At 44.1% G+C, this 22707-nt stretch overlaps 4 protein-coding genes across 6 annotated transcripts in view; 2 read left to right on the top strand and 2 right to left on the bottom strand.

Moving 5' to 3' along the window:
- Nucleotides 1–3904, top strand: part of LOC102209830 (macrophage mannose receptor 1-like) — a 38033-nt gene extending 34129 nt beyond the window's left edge. Inside the window, exons 12-15 of the mRNA XM_013916169.1 lie at nucleotides 1439–1524; nucleotides 1649–1783; nucleotides 2074–2182; nucleotides 3888–3904. Of these exons, the coding sequence (XP_013771623.1) occupies nucleotides 1439–1524; nucleotides 1649–1783; nucleotides 2074–2182; nucleotides 3888–3904 (347 nt within the window). The remainder of the gene's footprint in view (nucleotides 1–1438; nucleotides 1525–1648; nucleotides 1784–2073; nucleotides 2183–3887) is intronic.
- Nucleotides 3905–4876: 972 nt separating this feature from the next.
- On the top strand, nucleotides 4877–9144 carry LOC102209542 (rhamnose-binding lectin-like). The gene is made up of 15 exons (XM_005754030.1): nucleotides 4877–4962; nucleotides 5474–5506; nucleotides 6245–6346; nucleotides 6527–6620; nucleotides 6693–6796; nucleotides 6866–6910; nucleotides 7002–7134; nucleotides 7371–7474; nucleotides 7630–7674; nucleotides 7769–7901; nucleotides 7991–8094; nucleotides 8192–8236; nucleotides 8371–8503; nucleotides 8583–8686; nucleotides 9110–9144. The coding sequence occupies exons 1-15, from the start codon at nucleotides 4932–4934 to the stop codon at nucleotides 9142–9144; spliced, it is 1245 nt and encodes a 414-aa protein (XP_005754087.1). The 5' UTR covers nucleotides 4877–4931.
- Nucleotides 9145–9967: 823 nt separating this feature from the next.
- On the bottom strand, nucleotides 9968–16036 carry atp6ap1a (ATPase H+ transporting accessory protein 1a). Its single transcript, XM_005754028.2, has 11 exons — nucleotides 15863–16036; nucleotides 15066–15192; nucleotides 14647–14721; nucleotides 14364–14557; nucleotides 13904–13944; nucleotides 13686–13771; nucleotides 13443–13592; nucleotides 12926–13083; nucleotides 12689–12739; nucleotides 12243–12480; nucleotides 9968–11486 (listed from the first exon to the last, which is right to left on the bottom strand). The coding sequence occupies exons 1-11, from the start codon at nucleotides 15988–15990 to the stop codon at nucleotides 11277–11279; spliced, it is 1458 nt and encodes a 485-aa protein (XP_005754085.1). The 5' UTR covers nucleotides 15991–16036; the 3' UTR covers nucleotides 9968–11276.
- Nucleotides 16037–16810: 774 nt separating this feature from the next.
- Nucleotides 16811–21717, bottom strand: tafazzin (tafazzin, phospholipid-lysophospholipid transacylase). 3 transcript variants are annotated; one of them, XM_005754025.2, is made up of 11 exons: nucleotides 21652–21717; nucleotides 20379–20527; nucleotides 19906–20034; nucleotides 19786–19831; nucleotides 19611–19696; nucleotides 19083–19163; nucleotides 18962–19003; nucleotides 18816–18878; nucleotides 18593–18645; nucleotides 18431–18508; nucleotides 16811–18214 (listed from the first exon to the last, which is right to left on the bottom strand). In XM_005754025.2, exons 2-11 carry the CDS (start codon nucleotides 20485–20487, stop codon nucleotides 18113–18115), a joined length of 789 nt encoding a protein of 262 aa, XP_005754082.1. In that variant the 5' UTR covers nucleotides 20488–20527; nucleotides 21652–21717; the 3' UTR covers nucleotides 16811–18112. The 3 variants fall into 3 exon arrangements, with proteins under 3 accessions (XP_005754082.1, XP_005754083.1, XP_005754084.1); XM_005754026.2 differs by having other exon boundaries at nucleotides 20379–20505; XM_005754027.2 differs by having other exon boundaries at nucleotides 20379–20505; nucleotides 21642–21709.
- Nucleotides 21718–22707: the final 990 nt, after the last annotated feature.

Raw genomic sequence — 22707 nt, 5'->3', positions numbered from 1 at the left:
TTTTGTCACACTGAGCTGCAGATGATTCTGCTCGCACCATGTGACAGAGGAGTCGACCACAGCCTGGTACTCCATCTCATCACACTCACTGATGCATCCAACCGCTGCAGAGTCATCAGCAACCTTCTGAAGATGGAGGTCTCTGTGCAGTGGCTGAAGTCTGTGGTGTAGAAAGTGAAGAGGGGAGAGCATGGTCCCTTGTGTTGCCTCTGTGTTCCTGATCACATTGTCAGACACAAAGTGTTGAAGACGCACATATTGTGGTCTTCCTGTCAGGTAATCAACAATCCAGGACACCGCAGAGGCATCTACCTGCATCACTATCAGTTTATCACCCAGGAGGGTCGGCCTGATGGTGTTGAATGCACTGGATAGTCAAAAAACACGACCCTCCTAGTGCTCACCGGTTGGTCCAGGTGGGCGTAGACACGACTGAGCGTGTTTGGTACAGGAAAGAGGGATGACGTCTTCCACAGCACTGGTGCACAGGCCTCGAGGACACCGGGACTCGCCCTGTCTGGTCTTTCAGGCTTTTTTAGTGGAGTCTTTCATTTGTCTCTGAACCTGGTCCTAGGTAAAAGTTACAGGTGGAGCAGGAGTGTCAGGACTTTCACAGTATGCTCAGGTGCAATGAGGAGAAAGAGGGAGAGAGAGTGGTGTGGCTTTGGACTGTAGGCTGACTACAGTTAAGTCAGTCGGGGGGTGAGCGTTAGCTGCAGTGTCAAATCTGTAGAAGAACAAATTCAACCTGTTGGCCCTCAGCTCTGCTTTTGAATGGCGTGAGTCCAGGGACGCTTTTCAGGACTTTTCAAGCTCCTTAGACTACCGTGACCTGGGTGGCTGAGAACCTACAAAGACATATCTTCATGCCACTCCAGAGCTTTCTCATGTTGTTCTGCTGGAGTTCCCACTCCAGCTTTCTCCTGCAACTGTCCATAGCCTCTCTGATCGTGCCCTTCAATAAAAACGAAACCCTTTCCACCTCCTCTCTGTGGCCCTCTTTTTATCGTTGAGAGCTGTGATGTTCTTTCACCCACGGCTTGTTATCTGAATAACAATGTATAGTCCGAGCTGAGATAATGGAGTCGGTGCAGACGGTTATGTAATCACTGATACACTCAGTGTCCTGTGGGGCTCACAACGTATCTGCCTGTTGCCTCATAACAAGTTCTCTCTCAGCTGGTAAAACAGACGACATACTGTGTGAAAGTTGGAAGTATAGCATTCAAAGTGATGTAGTGGAAGTCATCCAAGGTGGCTATGAAGGCATAGAGTGCTGAGTCTGTAACCAGGTATCGCAGAAGGAATAATGTCAAATGAACCTCATCAGCTTAAATTCAAATAGACTCAGTAGTGGAACACGGCTGAGTATTTTCTTTGTCTTTTGAGGAATTTGTAATCTGATTATCGACCTTCTACCTTTACAATCATGCTGCAGCTCCTTCCTGCCCTGCTGGTTGGACTTGGTTTGGAGGTCGCTGTTTCATCGTTAACAGCAGCATGAAGACCTGGACTGATGCTGAGGTACATCAGGAAATAACAGCAGCTGTCGCTGCATCACTGATGATATAAAGACTTTCTGTCTTTGACTGATTTTAAATGCATTCTCACACTTTTCATCTTCTGTGCACCTCATCTTCCTCCTCAGAGTTCCTGTCAGACACTCGGTGGAAATCTGGCCTCATACCACAGCACAGCTGAGTACACCTTCATCAGAGAGCTCACTCGCACAGCAGCAGGGTCGTATCCACCAGCTTGGGTTGGAGGCAACGACAGAGAGAATGTAAGTGTTTCACAGATAAAGAGGATGAGCTGCAGCTGTTTCTGATATTTCATATGTTTCTCTTCATATTCATCAGTTTGATTCAAAGGTCAACATGTGACAGACTGATTAATCAGGACTTTGTTCCTGGAGACAGATGCTGCTGTTGACTTGACTTTTCTTTTCATTTTTTACCTGCACAAACAAAATGAACCTTCATTGTGTTCGAGTGGTGTAAGAGGTCTCATGTCTGCACTCTCAGCATAGATGCATCAAAGTACATCAGAACAAACTGAACTTTATTCTTCCAGGAAACTGTGTGGAAGTGGAGTGATGGTTCCCAGTTTGACTTCACAAACTGGGGTAATGGACAACCTGACAACTCTGGAGGAGAAGATTGTATGGAGATAAACTTTGGAGGTACAAACTGAAAGTGGGCCTGTTGATGAAATGTGTTTGGTTTTTATATTGACTGAAGTCATGTGATCTTAGGTCTTTATAAGAACTGTGTTTGTTCTTTTTACATTAGAGAAGAAGAAAACATTTACTGCACAGACCTCTGATTTTATTTCTTTGTTTTGATTCTTTACAGGAGAAGATTTTGTCAATGATGTGGGGTGTAACTCACAGAGAGGGTTTGTTTGTGTCAGAGGTCCATAACTGCTCCTTCGTGTCCTGACACAACTGACATGATGATGTCACAGCCTCACTGCTGATGTCACTTCCAGCAGGATGTCAAGCCTCGATGACATCACTGCTGGATTCTGTTGATAAATATGATTTCATATCACAATAAACAGGAAAATAAATTCAATAAAATTTAAAGGAACTGAAATGTTGACCTGAAAGTGAGTCATTCATGCTTCAAATCATCATCTGATCATTTTAATAAACCTCAAAATGCTTTCTGTCTCCCTGCAGCTGTGATGGAAAAACCTGTGTGACATAAATACACCATCAGTACTTCTGATGCTGACAACTTAACTTTAAATCTAAAGAAAAGCAAATATCGCAGTGAATTGATGCAACGTTTGCAGTGAGCCAGTTTTTTGTGTGTCTGAATTATTAATAGCCTTTGATATCATTGTTATTCATAGTTCCTGTCTCTGTGCTGTGTTGCTATGTTCTCGCGTCTGTTCGTCCCCAGTTCAAAAAGCGCAGCAGGTTCCACTTCAGCACTTTAACTGCTGTTTGCACTTGTGGGAACTGTGAGAACATAACTCCCCTCAGACGTGTCAAAGCAAAAGTAACGAGTCTGTTTTGAACATGTAAGCAGTAGAAAGTGCAGAAATGTGTGTACAAATGTGGGGAGTAAAAGTACACTGACAAAGTATTTGTATTTCATTACTTCCTTCTGGATCAGAGATGTCAAAGTCATCTTACATGGTGGGCCACATACAGCTTTGATCGACCAGTGAAAGTCGTCTTTGTGTCAGTTAAACAAGTTTAACTCTACATTTAATCCTGAGATATCTTAATATAAGAAAAAGACGTTTCAGCAGCGTCTCAGTTTTTCTACATGATGAAGAAATGCTGCTGCAGTAACGACGTCTGTCAGCACGACTGTAAGAAATAAATGTGTGATTACAGAGGAAGTTCTGGGAGCTGTCTGTCCAGACTGTCCTGTAATTATTAAACAAAGTTTCTGTTCACAGAAAATGTTGTTGGAGCCGCTGTAAGAAACAGACATTTCTATAGTTTACAGAGGAAAAACTCTCAGTAATTGTGATTTTATTACTCTGGTGCAGCATGAAGGGCCGCGGGGGAAACTTATAAACTTATGGAAACACAAAAGTGCAAAATGTATTCCATCCATCACATTTCCCAAAGCCATCCAGTGGGTGGAGTAGTCGCCCGTCTAATTTTGGCCCCCAGACCTTATGTTTGACGCCCCTGACGTAGATCGTCCTCCTCAGCACTTCTTCCACCGTTACACAGCAGCTCGGCTCTTTCCTCGTTTTATTGACTTCCTTTGAGAAACTTATGAATCTCTTTCAGTTCTGCGCTTTTTAACAGAGCTGCTGACACATTATTCCAGCTGTCTGATGAATTCATTTTGTTTTTATGTAATGACATTGCAAACGTGTCACTCTGTAACACTGTTTCCGGCTCCTTGTCTCTGCAGAGAGCCGAGGAGCCTGATGATGATTCAGAGGTTTGCTGCTAGCTTTCACACAAACACACAGTGATAGCGGTCGAGACAAACAGATGTGTGTTTTCACAGCAGGATGTGATATCCGTCTGTCACAGTGTTCATGCAGCTGTTTCACAGATAACCTCAGCTGCTGTTCTCCATCCAAACGCTGCCGGAGCCTTTATTTAAGCGCTTGTTGCTGATTGGACGTGGGCCTTTCACCTGCTCCACACTCTTATTTTAAATCCAGAGGCGACCACGGTTGGACTTTTAGCTCCTGTGGAACGGCCTCACTCGGCCCGTCGGGGTGATTCTGTGGAAACCACCTTGTTTTAGTTTATGCTTGATTATCGTGTCCTTCACTTCTGCACGTGAACGTGTGAACGTGCGCTCGTGTTTGTGTCAGTATGTTAAGACTGAAACACTGCGGCTGAACCGAGTGTTTCAGAGACGATGACCAAAGCTCCGCGTGAAGGACGAGCTGCCAGCGGTCACGACGTCTCTTTTCTGTCACATCGTGATAATTCTGAATAAACGCTGATGGTTAATGAAACTGTACAACAGTCATGGTTAAAGTGATGATCACAGCTTGTTGACCGAAGGCCTTTTAACCACCTGTGGTGATCTGAATGCTGGGGGGTGTCCCACAGTCCGAGGTGCATTTATGCAGCTTTTAAAAGGATTTCCTTCTTTAACCGATTCAACATCTCAGTCTGAGAAAGAAAAGGCTGTTTTGTGTTGTGGCTCCATCTTCTCGAGCCACGATCCAGTTCAGGGTCGTGGGGGGGCCTTGAGCCGATCCCGGCTGACACTGGGCGAGCTGCGATTGGCTTCTATAATCGTTTCTTATTGATAGCAGTTTAGTTTTCTCCTTGGCTCTGCTGCACCTGATAAGCATCGGATTCTCATTTTTCCATTGGCTGCTTGTTTTGCACGTCGGTAAAAGTTCTCAGCTAAACGGCGTAAATACACCAAGGTCTCCGTCCGACCCGCCATCGGCTCAGCTCGTCACCGACAACCAGACCTCCGAACACGATGCTCTGCTCCGGACTCAGCAACACGCTGTGTGAGTAGCACACACTGATAATCCTTCATGCAGAAATGCATGTGTGCTCGCTTTGCTGCAGATTCTACTTTCATAGAGCAAATAATCAAACAGCTCTGTAGATACACGTGTTTATTGATCAGACGATCAGGGTTCATGTGCTGCCTGAAAATAATCAAAGGGTAAGAAATGGTTTATGCAGGATGGGAATACAATTCTGCTGTTAAATAATTCAAAGTCATTGAATAGAAATAACTTTATTAAAAAGCTTCAAATGTTTCCAACATTCTTACAAGAGACAAACATCTTTAATCTAAATGTTTATTGGAAGGAGCTCTGACATCATCTCATGTTGTTGATAAAATCATTTGTATGCAGATGCTGAGCTGCACTGACAGCGAATAGAAATATGATCGGGGTCGCTGACCTTTTACTGCAGTTTTCTCCTTTTTTCATTCGATATCATTTCATGTGTGAGTTTGGAGACGAACCAAACTCAGTCTAACACTCAGGTTTCCTTCTTGTTTTTCAGTGCTGGCAGCAACATGTTTACTCGCGAGTTCAGGTAAAAGTCTGTTTTTGTGCTTCTCTGTTACCTGGTTTATTCTCATTAATGGACATTTTTAAAAATGATCCTCACCTTTACTTCTCTGCCCCTGAGCTGCAGGCCTGGCTCATCGTGGGATTTGGAAAGTAGTGGGGATATAAATCTGGCAGATTTGAATAAACTGTGAGATTTTTCAGTCCACATGAGCAGGTGCACGCTCTTAGACAGCATCAAAGGTCAAAGGTCAGACACTTACAGAAACTAAGCTCCTATTTGAATTTTAACACAGATCCAATCAACATTAAATTATCTGTGGAAAAGTTTCATTTACCACAAACACGGCGGGAACACCTGCCCACTACCCCCCACTCTAAATCACACTCGTGTCTGCCTCGATTCAACGCCGTCACTCTCACCTCGTCACGTGACTGTTGCAGCTTTCAGAGACAGAAAAGCCGTCAGACCGTCGGTTTGTGCTGTGACTCTGCGTCAGTCAGCTGACTCCATGGCGGCGCTAACTGTTCAGCAGGAGGAGACGAAGAGCACAAAATAAAGATAAATGAATCAGTGAAGGAGAGAGAGCCTCAGATAAGGTCAGAGGTTTAGTCTCTGCTGCCAGCAAACAGCCAGGCTGTCCTTGAGTCTCATCGTAGAGTCAAAACAGCAGACAGAAGCCGTCGGCTGACCCCCCACACACACCATCAGCTGTGAGCTCATACCCACTCTGCTTTTTTAACTCTTTATTTTTCCCTCCAGGTGTAACCCGAGCCAAACGTTTTGTCCCGTCCACTGCGACTGCCATATCCAGCACCAGAGTGATCACCTGCGACGGCCACCTGGTCCAGCACCTGTGCTGTGGTAAGGCAGACACAGACTGTATGTAAATGATGGCTATAGATTTAAAAGCCAACACTAAAGAACCCTAAGACTAAATTCTTTTCATGTCCAGCTGGGGGCGACACCTGCGATTGTAAAATCCATCCATCTCTGCTCTGAACCTCTCTAATCTCTGCTTTTGTGTCATACTGCGTGAAACAGAGAGCGGCGTGATCGTTGTGGAGTCAGTCGAGCACACATGTGGAGATGAAGAACACTGCTCTCAGCACCACAAACTGAAGGCCATCAAGAAGAGGTGACCACTGTCGGTAACAAACATTTGAAACAATAACACGATCACGTCAGTGAGCTCCATCTCTCCCCACAGCTGTGACGGAAAGAAAACGTGTGACATAGACATCCAGATCTTTGGTACTCCTGTTCCCGGCGCCTGCAAATACCTGGACACCACCTTCGCCTGCTTCCCAGCAGGTCTGTATCTGGATACTTCCAAACTCTGCCTGTGAGTTGTTAGTTTGTGACGCCGTGTTTCTCTTTCAGTCCACAGCACAGCGTGTGAAGGATCCAACGCAAACCTTCGGTGTGGTGAGTGGGGCAGTTCCTCTGCGATTCAGGTGGATTTGTTTCATTGATGTACAAACATGGTGCTGATTTAACACGGTGAACTCTTCCTCAGATGAAGGAAAGGCTATAGTCGTCTACTGGGCTGACTACGGGCGCCGCGATACGACCACATGCTCTCAGCATCGTCCAACCCACGAGATCCAAAACGCCCATTGCCCCAATCCCACCGCTAAAGTCGCTGACAGGTACCGAGGCTCGTTCTTCCCTCAGCCCGACGCAGATGTGACTGAACACTTCACAGTTCATCCTGCTGCTTCTATCAGCAGTCACCTCGTCCCACTGCACCACACAGATGATGTGCTGAATGTTTCTCTTCCCAGGTTACAGGTTAACCCTGGTTTCCCAAACTGTGCACACTGGTTTAGATGTTTCCTGACAAAGTATGTAAAGCCTCTGTTGACTCACTCACCTGCTTTCACAGCTGTAACGGGAAAAGCAGCTGCATTATCGAAGCGAGCAACTCGGTGTTTGGCGACCCGTGTCCAGGCACCTACAAGTACCTGGAGGTGGCCTACGACTGTGAGCGTAAGTACCTCAGAGTCGTAACAGAGCTCCAACGTGCCCTCGGGACACTTTGCTGCAGAGCTTTGGTCCCTACGAACATGTTTTGAGTGGATTTTTGAATCACAGTGATGAAATCTGTAGATGAATTTTTAGTTTCTAATTTGCTTCCTCATCAGTGCACACCGTAGCATGTGAAGGGTCTCAGGCAAACCTTCATTGTGGTGAGAACACACGTCATACTTTTGTATCGTTGGTGGATTGGTTCGATAGAAACCCAAACACAGTTATAGTTTAACTCCATGAACACTTCCTCAGATGACGGACACGTTATCGCCGTCCACTGGGCTAATTACGGACGCCGCGATACGACCACGTGCTCTTACCAGCGTCCAGAATGTGAGATCCAGAATGCCCGATGCATCAATCCCACGTCTAAAGTAGCTGACAGGTACAGAGGCTCGATCTTTGCTCAGCCTTACATCTTCACTCAGATGTATTTCCAGCCTCGGCTGACTCACTCATCGTCTGCTTTCACAGCTGTAACGGGAAAAGGAGCTGCATTATCGAAGCGAGCAACTCAGTGTTTGGAGACCCGTGTCCAGGCACCTACAAGTACCTGGAGGTGGCCTACGACTGTCCGTGTAAGTGCCTTGAGGCTTTGATACCTTCAAAATATGGTCAAAGACAAATCTGTGCTCGAGAGATTAATCTGCATTTGGAAATGTGTTTCTTTTTCAGTCCACAGTATCACATGTGAACATTCTTATGCAAACCTTCATTGTGGTAAAGTTGCTTCTTTTCTATTCATCGTTTAAAACTGTGGTGATTTCATGCGAGAAAAATAAAACATGCAAGTGAAAAAGAACTGATATATCAATAATAACAGGCTGATAGTTTAACAGTGAATTGTTCTTCAGATGAAGGACACGTTATAGTCGTCCTGTCGGCTGAATACGGCCGCGATGACTCGACCACGTGCTCTTACAAACGTCCTCCCGCTCAGCTCAGTAACACCCAGTGCTCAATTCCCACCAGCAAAGTAGCCGAGAGGTACAGACTCTTTACACTTTCTCTCTGATGACTCGAGTATTTAGAGCCTCTGCTCACTCACTCTCATTTACATTCACAGCTGTAACGGCAGAAACAGCTGTTCCATCAAAGTAAGGAACTCTATGTTTGGAGACCCATGTCCAGGCACCTACAAGTACCTGGAGGTGGTCTACACCTGCGAGAGTAAGTGCCTCAAAGACCCTTTGAACGACTCCTGAACAGCTCAAATCTCTGCAGACACCAGAAAACCTAAAAGCATGTGTACTCACGCTTACAAAGCTACGCATCAAAGCTCGCCTATTTTTCAGTAGATGGGACTTTATGCGCTCAAATTGTGGACATAAATATTTTGTACTTGCAAATCAGGTTTTAGGTCCAATCAGAGGTTCTCTGATTGGATTGTTAAATTTGTGATTGACATGACATTGGCCAATCAGATGAAGGAAGAAAAATAGGGTCAAGAGTTTCACACATATTTTTTGGCTAAGTCCACACGCAAATATATATATATATTTTTTAAACGCACATACAAAACTGATTTACAAGTACAAAATATTTAGGACTTGATATGAAACTCTTTGTGAAAATAATTTGTTTTCTTTGCAGATGTGATTGAAGAAGAAAATCCATCAAATCAATAAAACACCATGTTTGTGCTTCAAATGGAACGATTATCCAATCAGTAATCAATAGGTAGATAAATCCAATGCAACACGTGGCCTGCAGGACAGTCAGGCTGTCGACAGATGATTGAACGTCAAACTGATTAAACCTCTCATAATTTTTCCTTCTTATTACAAAATAAAATTAATCGACCAGCCCTGCCTCAGCGTTGTGTTTAACATCAAAGGTGTCCATCCCATAATTCATGGACAGGATGCTGTGAACATGTGAATGTGTTAGTGTCACTGCAGAAGGCAGTCAAACACGACTCCAGCAGATGATTTCAGCCCAAACTAATAAAGACCCCGCCCCAAAGTTAACGTGTTACCATGGTGATCTGGTTAGAAAAAAACAAAACTTTAAGCTCAACATACTGAGTAAAGTCCTTAATGTCAGTCACTGCATGGTGTGTGGCCTTACTGAGGTCCTCAATAACGTGACCTGTAAACCTGCCACTCTGAACATTTAGACACAAAATCAAACAACTCCATACAAAACCACTGTAACGTGCACATTCTGAATATCTAAACACGGTGACAGCATAACTACACTTTGAATTTAGATTACGCCGTAGCCTTGTGAACGTTCGCTTTGTTTTATACGCTTAGTTGTTTATTTAGTTGTGTGAACTCGCAAAGTAAGACTTTCTTTGCTCAGCGTAACTATTTGTGTTTTGCAGTCTTCTTCTGATCTGCACTAATGCTCCCTCATCTCAGCACAGGCGTCTTTAAACTGTGAGCCCTGTTCTCTTCAGACGGCCTGCGAGCGCTTCTGAGACCGACTGAAATTAAACACTCGAGCTTCGCCATCTTCACACATGTTTTATTGGAGGTCACAGCAGCACAGGACCAAACATCGACGATGCTCATCATGGAAAAAACAAACAGACAGAATTCCACATTGAACAGGTTTCAGTGCACTTCAGTAATAAACACAAAAATCAAGTAAAACTACTCGGACTGGAAACTTTAATGCTTCATTATCAGCTTTTTCCTCAAATTGATGGAGAATGTTGGAGTTAATAAATAGAGTGGAAATGATTCCTTTAGCATCCATAAACAGAGCGGGCTCCCTTCAGTCAACATCTACACCTCACTGGTCAAATAATGTAAACACAAACACACCAATTACATCAGTTTCACCAACAAATAACTTTTTCTATAACGTACATTTGTTCCTGTATGTACAGTCGTCCCTTTCCTGTGTTAAATGAATCCAGCCTGAGGACTGGGCTCAGTTTACGCCTCAGGTGTTTTTGAAGGATTTTTCCAGAGTCCTCACAGAACAAAAGCTGCACAAACTGTTCAAATTAAACAGGTTCAGTCCGGGCCGAGACTACATGCACAGGACCACGAGTGCATCAGAGGGAGCACAGAGAGTGAGAGCTGTGCTGCTGATGTATGCAGACGTTAGCAGGTTTTTATCCCTGCAGCCTCAGACTCCGCTGAGAAACAGCAAACAATAAAAACAATTATACGAGCTCATATTACATGAAGTACAGGAAGGTTTAGGTTTTCCATTTTAGGATCATATTAATGCTCAATAAGTAAGTAAATAAATAAATGTAAATAATTCTCAACACAACTTTGGACCCTCGAGCAGTACAGCCAGTGTACAGCCCTGTGATCATCACCAAACAGACGTGTGGCTGAGAAGTTCCTGCTGATGTTAGCCGAGGTCACGGTCACACTGTCATGGAAGGTCTCAGGTTTGAGACCCTGCTGTCACATCATCCCTTCATATTACAGACTGTAGCTGATTTACAGTGAACACAGTCCAGGATAAAGTTTGGAGGATCACCCAAAGATTTGTTCATGTTCTACATGAGTCCGTGTGTTTCTCAAAGATCATTAAGGAGTTAATTTGGAGGCAGGACTCTGGAAAAGCATCCAGCCTACAGAGGCTGACACATGAGGACAAACTGAGGCCAGCTTCAGCCCATATTTCAAATATAAACGGACACATTTATGTACCAGTGAATAAAACCTTATTATGATCGCACTGAATAATGCCCAAATACAGATGGAAGGGGGGAGGAATGCAGTTGGAGGAGTGGAAGCATTGCAGTGAGAGGACAGAGTGGAGGGTGGACAGGTGTGGTGCAGGTGTGTTACTCCGTCTGTGGCACAGAGATGGCCGGGCCTTTGGGATCATCAAAGCGGTCCATCGTGCGCAGCTGCATGATCATGTGCAGGCCGTAGGTGAGCACCAGGACCATGAGCAGACTGGTGATCAGACCCATCCAGATCCCTGGGGAGAAGAAGCCGGCGCAGTCGCTGGCGTACGAGAATTCACCACCGCTCACGTTAAAGCCCTGAATCTGACGGCGAGAAGGAGAAGGGGTTCAAAATGTGGCGTTTGCTTCATTTCAGACTCACATAACAGGCCAGAAATCTCACTGACATACTCATACGTTTATAAGTAAATACTTTTTTAAAGTCTTTATTTATTGAATGAATAAATGCGCTTCTTTGGGGTTGTGTGAGGAAGCATCATAAATATTTACAAGGGGCCGGGTTTCGCCGGGCCGTGACGTAGACAGGAATCCTAGTATACTAGGACACGTGTCCAGAATAAACGGAAACACGGGGAGAAGTTTCACCTACAAAAATGAATCCATTTCACTAATTCAGCCCAACTGATGAGCTGAGGGGGGCTGAGCCATGGTTTACGACCTTTGGACCAATGAAGACGAGCGGGGATGTGAAAAATTAGCCTCTGTAGCTCAGAGTGTATTATGTGTTTTATCCTATTGTAAAGTGTCCTTGGGTGACTTGAAAGGCGCTCATTAATAAAATGTATTATTATTATCATCAGACGGCAGGAAGGCCGGCCACCATTACAAACAAAGTGTGTGCTAATATTTTTATTTCATTTGTAATTTTAGCTTCCAGCTGTTATAAAACCAGTATAATCCAGTTCAAACCAGTATTCTTCTGCAATTATAATTAATATGGTCTAAAAGTCGCTCTGCTCATTGCTGTCAGCACATGCAGACATCCAACAGAGGAACCATTTTACACCTGACATCTTATGTTGGATTTTTATTATATCACCAAAGACCAAACAATCTTACCTGGAAGTCTTCAAAGGAGACCCTCCACTGATTGGCTGGGTCTTTGGATGTGCGCGGCATGAGCAGCGGCCACTGGAAGTTGGTGACGGACTCGCAGCGGTACGAGTACTCGGCGGGAGCGTAAATGTTCCTGCTGCCGTTAAACGTGGCTTTGGTACCGTCGTACTCCAGCTCCACGGCGTCCAGCGTGAACCAGCGCCGTGCCGACACCTTGTAATTCTGCTGACTCAGAGCAAAGCTGAAAAACACCAACGAGCAGAGCATCGAATATCTTTAACAGCAAAACAGGAAGTTTTCAAGAGTGCAGCAGGACTGACAAATGTAAAAGCATAGATATAATATATTAATGCATATGGGTGTGTGTGTGAGCGTGTATTCATATCTTTATGGGGACCAGAAACAGGAAGTTTACTACACTTTTGGGGACCAAAATCCTGGTCACTTACATCAGTTTGAAGCTGCGGTGGTTCAGCACGTTCTTATAATTCAGAACCAAACTGAAAGAAAAAAACCTCACGTTAAATTTACACCCGCAGCAGCATTTCATGAAAAACAAAAGATTTTTAAACATTTGAATTTCAGACTCCAGTTTGAGCCGCGCCAGAGCTAAGTGATATTCACATCACAGCATGAAAATGAATGATTGTTTTTACATATTGTATTAGGTCACAGGTAAAAAGCACCTGGCTTTGGTTTTGTCGCAGCTTGAGCCGTCGAGGTTGGGGGTGACGCCTTCTCCAAAGGTGGACGGGGTGAGGTCGTGCTCCTCCCAGCGACCGCTGCGCAGGATGCTCACCGACAGGCTTTTAGCCCACAGCAGGATGCAGCTGTTCTCCCCCTCCTGCAGAATAACCAGTGAACAGAAAGGTTCTCCTTACAATGGCATCTGGATTTTCTGCCACAACATCTTTGACGTCAGCGCCACCCTGTGAGCTGCCGACCCAAGTTTCAAATTAGTTTGAGAATATTCTGGATTTTTATTGCAAATCCAACATCGTGTCAATGTCAGCGCGTTAACTTCATTCATGACTTGAAAGTTCTGATTTTGCTCTGCAACAGTTTGTTGTTGGTGGGATTTACAGTGAAACAGAAAACAGCCTTTAGGAAAAAGAGTTCAAATGAATAAATAATCACGATTACAAATAAGAAATGATTTAAGGAAGCAGAGTCAAAGTCCTGCTCAGGTATCTGTGACTCCACCTTGAACTCGACGGGTGGGTACGTTTCAGCCCTCTCCTGGGTCCTCCGCTGCTTCTCCCGTTCTCTACCCTTCTCCTTGTGTCCCCCTCTGACCTGCAGCAGCGAGCGCCCCCCACCCAGACCGACCTCCACAGAGAGAGACGCTGCCTCCTGTGTAGAAAAAGAAAGATGGAGGGAGGGGGGGCGGGTATGACAAATGGCTGCAAACATGTATAAATGTTTCTGAATGAGACTCGGACTCACCCTGGAGGGCCGCAGGGCGGTGTAGATAGCCGTATACGGAACAGACTGCGACTTCATGATGTTCAGCACCTGACCAATCACTTCATCTGAAAAACACGCGTCACAGAGAAAACAGTCACAGGAAAAGATGGCAAATAAAAAGCTCACAGATGATTGTGAGAATCGCATGCTTCAGAGTCTGAGCTCCACAGTCACTGGGTCAGATTAAACAGACTCACCGTTTCCACTGAGAATCTCTTTCGCTGACAAGAGATCAGCTCTGAAACGACAAACGAGGCCAGGAAGGATGGATGAGTCTTAATGTCTTTGGAGGAGAGGCTTCAGTGTTTTTAAAGCTCATCCAGATGAAGTGTGTGGGTTATTTCCCTTCTAGAAAATTACCTCTTTAACTTTACCGTGCGACGTTTGAGAAATTGAATTTCAATTTTTAGAAAATGTACAAACAGCGACATCAAGGCCCGTTTAGAAACCATTATAACAGGATCAAAGCCTGTGGAGGACATGACCACAGCTGTTCTATGTGAACTCAGTTCACTGAGCTCAAAATGAGCAAAACTACCAGCTGCAGTCCAAGACAGAGGATGACTGATTATATCATTTGTCACAAAGTAACTGGCAGTATAAAATGTTTACAGCAGGAAATCCCATTAACGGTTAATTATTGAACAGTCAACAGACCCGATGCCGTAGGGCAGTCTGAACACGAGCAGAGCAGGCGACGAGGCGTTCAGTCTCAGCTGGCTCAGCGTCTCAGGGTCCATGTAGAGAGGGGAGGTGTCCAATTGGTCCTGCAGCTGGCCAATCACTGCATTGGATGCAGGCCAGGAAACGGCAGGTAAAACCAGAGAGGAGGATGATGACATCAGAGCTCCCTGTGACAGAAGAAAAACCATGAGTGACCGACACACACCTGAGAGTAAACCGGAAACGTTCTGTTTGGTTTGTTTCATCGTGATAATACCTCCAGGTTTGGAAACACATTATCCTGCTTGTTTCCAAAGGCTCCTCCATACATGGTGAAGTCCTCGATGCTCATCTGAAGACCGAGAGGAAAAACAATGAGTCATAAATGTTTTAGACCACAGAGAGCAAAGAGAAACTGTGAGAGACGGTTTTAACCTTCAGTCAAACACTGCTGACCTGTGAGGCCGTCTGCCATTAGTTTTAAAAGTCTTGACCAAATTAAATAAAGAAATACCAAAACTTGAAGAGTTCTGATAAATGCGAAAAGGCTACATGATCATGCACATGAACGGGACGGGGCCATACAAGAGCAAACGAGACGAGGAGCATTTGTGCTTGTGTTTAGCTTTAGTGCCTCAGAAGGAATTAAAATAAATAAATAAATCAAGGACGCTCAACAACAGCGTGAGGGTTTACCTTGTCCTGAAGGAAGAGGACTACGTTATGTGGTCCGACGTCCAGGGCTTTCTCCAGGTAGGAGGCCAGCTGCTGCTGCCCAACGATGTGCCCGGCTGTTGGAGGAGCCTGAGCTGGCAGGGAGATGCTGCAGGAGACACCAAACACAGGTGGAGGAGTCATGAAGTGCTGCTACATAACAAGAAGAGTCCTCTACCAGACCGAATCTGATGGATTCACAGTGAAGCGGTTTTATTATTGTCGTTTCAACCATCTGCAAGAACCTATACGGCCTTTAATGAGAGAGGACCAACTTATCTGCAGATAAACCTGCATCACGTCAAAGAGCACATTCCTGATTTTCTTGCAGATACAGATGATTGAATATTATTAAAACAGGAGAAAAACCCAAGCACTTCACAATGTGAACTTCTCACATCCGAAGACCCTCATCAAAGGCCGTCAAATACATAATGTATTCGTTTTTACAGTATTAAAGCCTTTGATAACACATGCTGCTCTGTCTTCTGTGTGTCAGGCAGCACAGACAGATGCAGGAGTGTTTGCTAGCTGTCAGGTGGACTGCACCCGTCACTCATTGGGCCTGCAGGATATTCTCATGTCACGTTCTCTGACTTAACCTCGTGTTTCAGCCAGTCCGCTCAAATTAAACGTTTTCCGGGCCGTGTACTGTGGTGACGAAGCAGAGAACGTAGTTTTTGTCCGCTGTTTTTCTCACGGCTAACCGTTAGCCGCTGAGGTCGCAGAAGGAGCCGCGGAAACGGGACCAAAATCAGTAAAACTTCACGGCTACGTACCTTCCGCTGGTCCACAGCAGGAGCGGCACCTGCTCGTCGCAGCTCGCCAGCTTCAACACGTTCAATAAAGCGAGAAAAACGGCCACAGCCGCAGTGATGCGCCGCCGCTGCAGTGCCCCCGCCGCCATCTTTACAGCCTCTGACAGCACGCTCGTGACGTTCCACGAGATCACTTGACCAGATCACGTGACCAGACGGCGCAGCGGCGGACGTGAAAAAGGAATTTTTGTTTTTACTTCAAATGTAACAACGTTTTAATATTCTATTATTTGTGTTGTTTTATTTTGCTAATATTAGACACAATGTAGTAATGGCAAATAACCATGATTTATTGTTCACGTGATACTATTATTTCAATGTCATTTAATGTTATTAAATGTTTTCTTTTTTTAAATACAAATACAAGTATTATTTACTGTAACAGATATATTGGAAACCGTAATTCCCTTCGACATGTCCAATTAATCATCCAAAGTGAGAATATTTAACTTTTCAAAGAAACATCTTAAAAATTACGTTCTGCAAAAATATGGAAACATTCACGATTTAGCATAAACTGATCATCTTTAGTGGCTTAATGTACACTTTGTCTACATCAGGGGTGCTCAATCCCAGTCCTCGAGAGCTACTGTCCTGCAGCTTTTAGATGCATCCCTACTCCAACACAGCTGAATCAAATGTTTGATCACCTCTTCAGCATGCCATCAAGTTTGGAGAAGGCCTGATAACAAGCCATTCATTTGATTCAGCTGTGTCGGAACAAGGATGCATCTAAAAGCTGCAGGACAGTAGCTCTCGAGGACTGGGATTGAGCACCCCTGGTCTACATAAAGTGTAAGGTTTGCTAAGCACTCATAATGCCACCAAACTGTTCGTGGATCTGTTAGACTGGTGCAGAGTTTAAAGATGAACCACAAATGGAACAAATTCAAACTTAGAAAAGTCAGATTCTTTATTGGACTTCACATCAAGTATAGGAAAGAGTGGCAATCACATTAAGGCGATACACTTATAAAATTAGCACAGATTTTGTCCCTTATAAAATCCTTTTTGTCCTCTGTGATAAAATAAGTTATGTACATCGGTGATGGGGCAGCATTCAGGGGTTTTAGGATTAACAGGAAAACTTTGATTGAAAAAGAAAATTATCAACACAACTAAGAGATGACTGAAAAACAGCAAGGAGCAATCCAATGATCAAACATAACAGTGCGATTACCTCAATCATTTACTGCCTGAGCATCTTTCTGATAACAGCTGCAAACATCTGGCATGCAGCACTTTGACTTCCTCATGCACAGAGGAGCATGATGAGTACTAATATTTAGTAGTTTAAACAACAGCAGCTTTACATCTTAAAGAAAAAAAGAACTGGTTATTAAACAGATCATCAAAATTGAACAATTCAGCAAAACTGAGAAAAGCATTCAGCTGGTGCAGAGCCCGATCAGAGCAGGATCATTTCTCCCACACTGACAAGTTACCAGATAAAACGTGCACTCCATGACCCGTCGGTGAGCAGCTGCTGTCTGTTGCTAGGTGAAACCTCCTTGTCACTTAGAGCCTGGCGGAAATACTTATTCATACATAGTGACTGGTGGTTGCCAGGCAGTCACCAGGTGCTCACCCTAGTAACTGGGACTTGGTTAACTAGTCTTGGTTTGCTGCCCTTTTTGAGATCTATTGTGTGTTTCACCAGTAAGAAGAAAAACAAAGTTCAAGGCTATTGTTCACCGCACCCTCCCCCCTCCAAACACACAAAGGTCATGAGGTGGCCCCTTCACTCGCCCACCCATCACCCGACCTCCTCTCTCCTCCTCAGACTCAACACCAGCTTCTGCTGCTGCTCTGGACTTCAAAGTTGGATGACATGAAAAGCTGAATCATCAAAATCAAAATGCCTTCTGATACCAAGGAGGTAAAAGAAATTCTCCTGAGGGCTTCTGGTTCTAAAGGGTCCCAGAGAAACCATGTATTCATATGTAATCAATCATTCATACATCTGCAGTGCTACTCGTCCTGTTTAGGTGTGCAGTGGACCAACCTGATTTTGAAGCAATAACTGAATTACAAAATGAGTTTGTTGCATCCAAAGTTACAGAAATGTTCGTTTACGACTGTCAGCGAAACACTGAGGCTCAGTGATGTCTCCGTGTGGAGGTGTGGGAGCTTCTCTGTACATGGGGTGTTATCCTCAGGGCTGATGTGTGAAGGACCAGTGTCTGCAGGCAAACGCAGGACGGCTAGGACTCAGGATCTGGTCTCTACCTGCTTGTGCAGGGCCTCGGCCTGGGCTTTCAGGCTCCGAAACTCCACCTGGACGAAATCCGTCAGGGTCTTCCTCATTTCCAACTGAGGGGAAAATTTGAAACGTACATTCAGTATCTGTTATAATTACTTTCTACATTTGAGAAAGTGAAATCTCTGAGAGTTAGTTAGGATTCAATCATGGTGTTCATGGTGACGTCCTGAAACCTCCTGTTTTATCTGACAGAAGTTTTTTGTTGTTTTTTTACTTGCTGGTGTCAGCGAACTTCATGACAGCACCTTAGATGAAGCTGTGCTCACCTGGCTCTTGTTTTCAGCTCGGAGGGTTTCAACGAGATCTTTGACACTGAACGGTTTCCCCACGAGGACGGTGATTCTCTGGAAGACAACGAAACATGTTAAAAAAACAAAAAACCCTCAAAGATCCGAACACATCCTGGAGTCAGACTGAAGGCGTCTCACCTTGCCCGTGCGAGGAATGTAGGGCTCCACGTTGGGCAGCACGTCGCTCAAACCTGACATGAAGCAGAGAAGAAGTGATGCGTTTCCTCTGTACCTGCATCACTGCGTGGCGCTGTTCGCCGACCTTAAGCCATCAGACTGCTGCTACCTTGCTAATGTCTTGTGGTGACATCTTAATCTGTAGTCTGAGATATTCTGAAGCCATAACAGGAGCGTCACTCACCCACGTGCCAGAGCGGCAGGATTATCGGATTAAGCGAGCACTCCGCTATCAGCCGACCAACACCTAAAACCACAGAAGCACAAATGTTCACACTGATGATCACAGCACGACATCTGCTCCAACAGAGACGCACAAACTGCGCTCACCCCACTTTAAACGTATGAATTCCTCCGTCATGTTGATTTTGCCTGAAATAAAATCAGAGAAGAAGAGTTCATTTTCACAGTAAGAAAAAAATAACGACATGTGAGGAGGAGGTTCACAGACCTTCTGGAAAGACGTGCACCCACTCTCCTTTGTTCAGCTTCTCCAGAATAAAGTCCATTCCTTTCTGGTAAACGCCATCACCTACAGACACAAAACGGTTTTACACACGTTTTGATCACTTAAATAATATCATGTAACAATGTCAGTGTGCCCGTTTGCGTGTAAGAGTCTACATGGACTTGTCCCATTAAGTTCTGTGAGCATTCCTCACTCATTTCTGTCTATTATGTCAAGGCTTTTTGTTTTCTCTTATATTTATGTTATTAGTTTATTAGTAAGTTTAATGCGACTGGCTGCATGACTGTGGAAATTTGCAGTTTTGCTATAATCAGCCAGGTTTACAGTATGTTTGATATACTTGTGTTCGTGTCTTGTCCTTGTTAAATAATGGAAAGAAAGAAAAAGAAAACGTCTGCTGAAGGTTTTCTGTCATTCACAGGACAACAAACTGAAACAGAAAAAGCCCGACGTTCAGACTTCTGCTCGGATACTTGGCTCACGTGGTGTGATGCGCTCAGATGGGCTTACCTCTGCAGACGGGAACACACTTCCCTCGGCTGAAGAACCTGGAGTGCAGCTCTTTAGTGAAGCAGATGTCAGATGCTGTAGGTGTCCTGTCCAATCACAGGTAAGTGAAAATTACACGTCCCTGCTTCTAAAACATTAACAGGCTGAAGCTCAGAAGAAACGAGATGAAGCTCACCATCGCATCTTTTTGAAGTTCCACAGCTGCCTGAGCCTCAGGACGCCTGCCGCAAACACACGCCGTTACCATCCAAGTGTTAACCAGCAGTGAGATTTCAGATCGAGTGTCTGCTCTTACCCCAGATGTGCGGATCATCCATACAGGACTGGTGGTTGGATAGAGTGATGAGGGGCGTGTCCGAAGGCCTCTGGTCAACCAGGTTCAACAGAACCTCGTGGTTGTGGACCGTCAGACAGTTCATGTACTCTTAGGAAGAAGAGCAGGAGGCAGGATCAGTCGAAGGTTCTCTGAGTGACATCCAGAAAATTAAGATGAACGTAAAATTTGCTTTCTTCTCGTTGATATCAGCAGCTCGCTTTCCCTCTAACTCCTCTGTGAAGCCACATCACTGTTATCTTCGTCCTCGTGTGGACTCTGTGCTGTACTGTGTATTTTATTTAACAGTACAGTTCAGTCACTCGTGCTCTCACTGAGCATAAACACCCAGAGACCGTTGGAGGCAACCAAGGGACTTGATTTTCTTTTTAAAGAAGTGCAGTTTGCTGCTAATAAGCGAGAGTGTACAAGTTATCATTCAGCTTATAACTTACTGGTCCAGAAGTAGGAGTAGGAGCCCACCATGCCCATGATCAGCGAGCTGGAGACCCTCCACGGCAGAGCGGGGCATTGAGGGAACGGCCATCTCACCTCCAGGGGCATCACGGCGCTCTGCTGACACTACATCCACACACACACTCACCTGAACACAAAGCCACGCAGGGGGAGGCTGAATGACAGAGACAGCAGGTGGCGCTCAAACCAAACTCCTGCTGTCATACTGTAAGAGCTAATCTTTATTAAAAGCAACAACTTTATTTGTTTGGTTTTTGTTTCCTGTCAACAAAACATTTTGTCTGCTGCGTTTGAAAAGCAAACTCCTCCATGTGTTATATGATTAAAAAGAAAAACAGCTTCCCACATATAACCGTATGTAACGATAATAATAATAATAATAACTCCATGTGACTGCCTGTATAGTTTCTGTAAGGATTTTTATTTGCACTGAAAATGTTCAAAGAGGACTCAACATGCTCCTGTCTGCACACCTCAGGGTTAACCCTGAACTTACTTTGATACGGTCAAATCCTGCATGGTGACTCAGACCTCTGAGGTTTAAACCCAACTACGAAACAGGAAAGTTATCTGAAAACTGTCGTTTTTGTATCTCAGCCACTGCCAACTACAGTTTATCCGAACAACGTGTGTCCTCGAGTACCTCTTAGAGTTTTATGCTATGCAAAAATAAAACAAAAACCTGTTGAAATGATGTTTTGGACCTTTAGGACACCGTAGCCACGCGAAACAGTAAAGTAAGTAAAGAACAAACAAAAAAATCAAAAGAAACTTAAAACGAACCAAATTTATAAAGTTGAGTCTTTGTATTGTCTATAAGAGACCAAACTAAGTTTGAATAAATTCCACGTGGTTATATTTATGTCTCACAGCTGTCTCATTAGCTCACACAGCACGCAGCTTTAGGATGAAGTGAGCAGGAAGAGCAGCCGGCTAACGTTAGCCTGTTAGCTCCTAGCCAAAGTTTACGGCACACTGACTTCTGAGAGACGTGATAATGAAAGAAAACAACGAAAAAGTTCATAGTTCAAAATTTAACTCATCCGAGTTAAATGTTAAAGGAGTGTTGTCTCAGCTAACGGTGCTCGGCAGCTGCACTCACATTATGTCAGATTAGCTAAAAACGGGTTTTATTTCCTCAGAAATGCAGAAAAAAATTTCGTCGTTAATTTTTCTGAAACTGCACAAAAACATTTAAAGACATGAAAACTCCGACAGCTGCAAACATCACCACATCTTACATTTCCTCACCTTTCTCCTGTCTCCTGCTAACAGGCTGATGGTCACCAACCCCGGAAGCTGTTGTCACGCGCTGAACTATGGGTAATGTAGTTTTCGGTTAAACTTTACGTTTTCCCTGTTTATTACAGATGCGCGCAATTTATATTTATGTTTCTTTCAAACACGTTAACGCGCCATAAAATAAGACGACTTCAAGACGCTGTTATTTCCTTTAAACGGGTTTATTGTAGTCCATCAACCTCTTCAGCAATGAGAAACGAGGTTTTATGGGTAACGGAGTCTGGGAAGTAGGCCAAAGGTGACGGTTTTTTTCTTTAATCGGACCTTCTCTGTAAGAAAATAATAATTAAACACAACATATGTAGATGGCTCATTTAGTATTCAATCAGGATACAACTTCTGGAAGTAGCCAGTTATTACAATAATACTAAACTGCAAAAGCCCCGAAAATGAAATAAATAAGTACTGCGTTAATAGCAGCACTCAGCACCCCCACTCCTCTGTGTTATGCTGTCAGCATCGATGATAAGGAAATCTAGTCTACATTAACTAAACTAAAACTTTTGTCTATTGACAATGAAGGTCAAGATTAAATGCTCGGCTGACCGTGGTATTCATGTCCGCAGGGCCTATATATTCTTGTGATGTTTTGATCTTTAAAAATTGTTGGTAAAATAAAGTTTTCACAGATTTTCACATGTGAAACGTACGCACAATAGTAATTAAAAATACAGCTTTCCACAGTGCATGTTCATGAATATGTCTGTATTTTTTCAGTGAATTAGAAAATGAAATTAGTAAAAACAGTTTATATTTGAATTTATTTTGTTCAATGCAATCTTTAGATTCCATACAAACATTTTTGGTCTCATCATTATCGTCTGTTTTGCTTGTTATTTAAAATGACCATAAAGAAAAAAAACCTCTTGTGCTCCGTCATGGCAACAGTATTTGCATAATTTCTGCTGTGTATTTGTTTGATCTCAACTCCTGTTCAGGTCTCGCAGAGGCAACATGATCTCTTCAAAGGCTTCATATACAAATGCAGATGGAGCCCTTTGCCCC

Source organism: Pundamilia nyererei, unplaced genomic scaffold, assembly GCF_000239375.1.
Source record: "Pundamilia nyererei isolate P.nyererei 1_Seehausen unplaced genomic scaffold, PunNye1.0 scaffold00495, whole genome shotgun sequence".
Taxonomy (NCBI): Eukaryota; Metazoa; Chordata; class Actinopteri; order Cichliformes; family Cichlidae; genus Pundamilia; species Pundamilia nyererei.
Note: the sequence above shows the minus strand (reverse complement) of the source record. Positions and strands in the feature narration are given on the sequence as shown.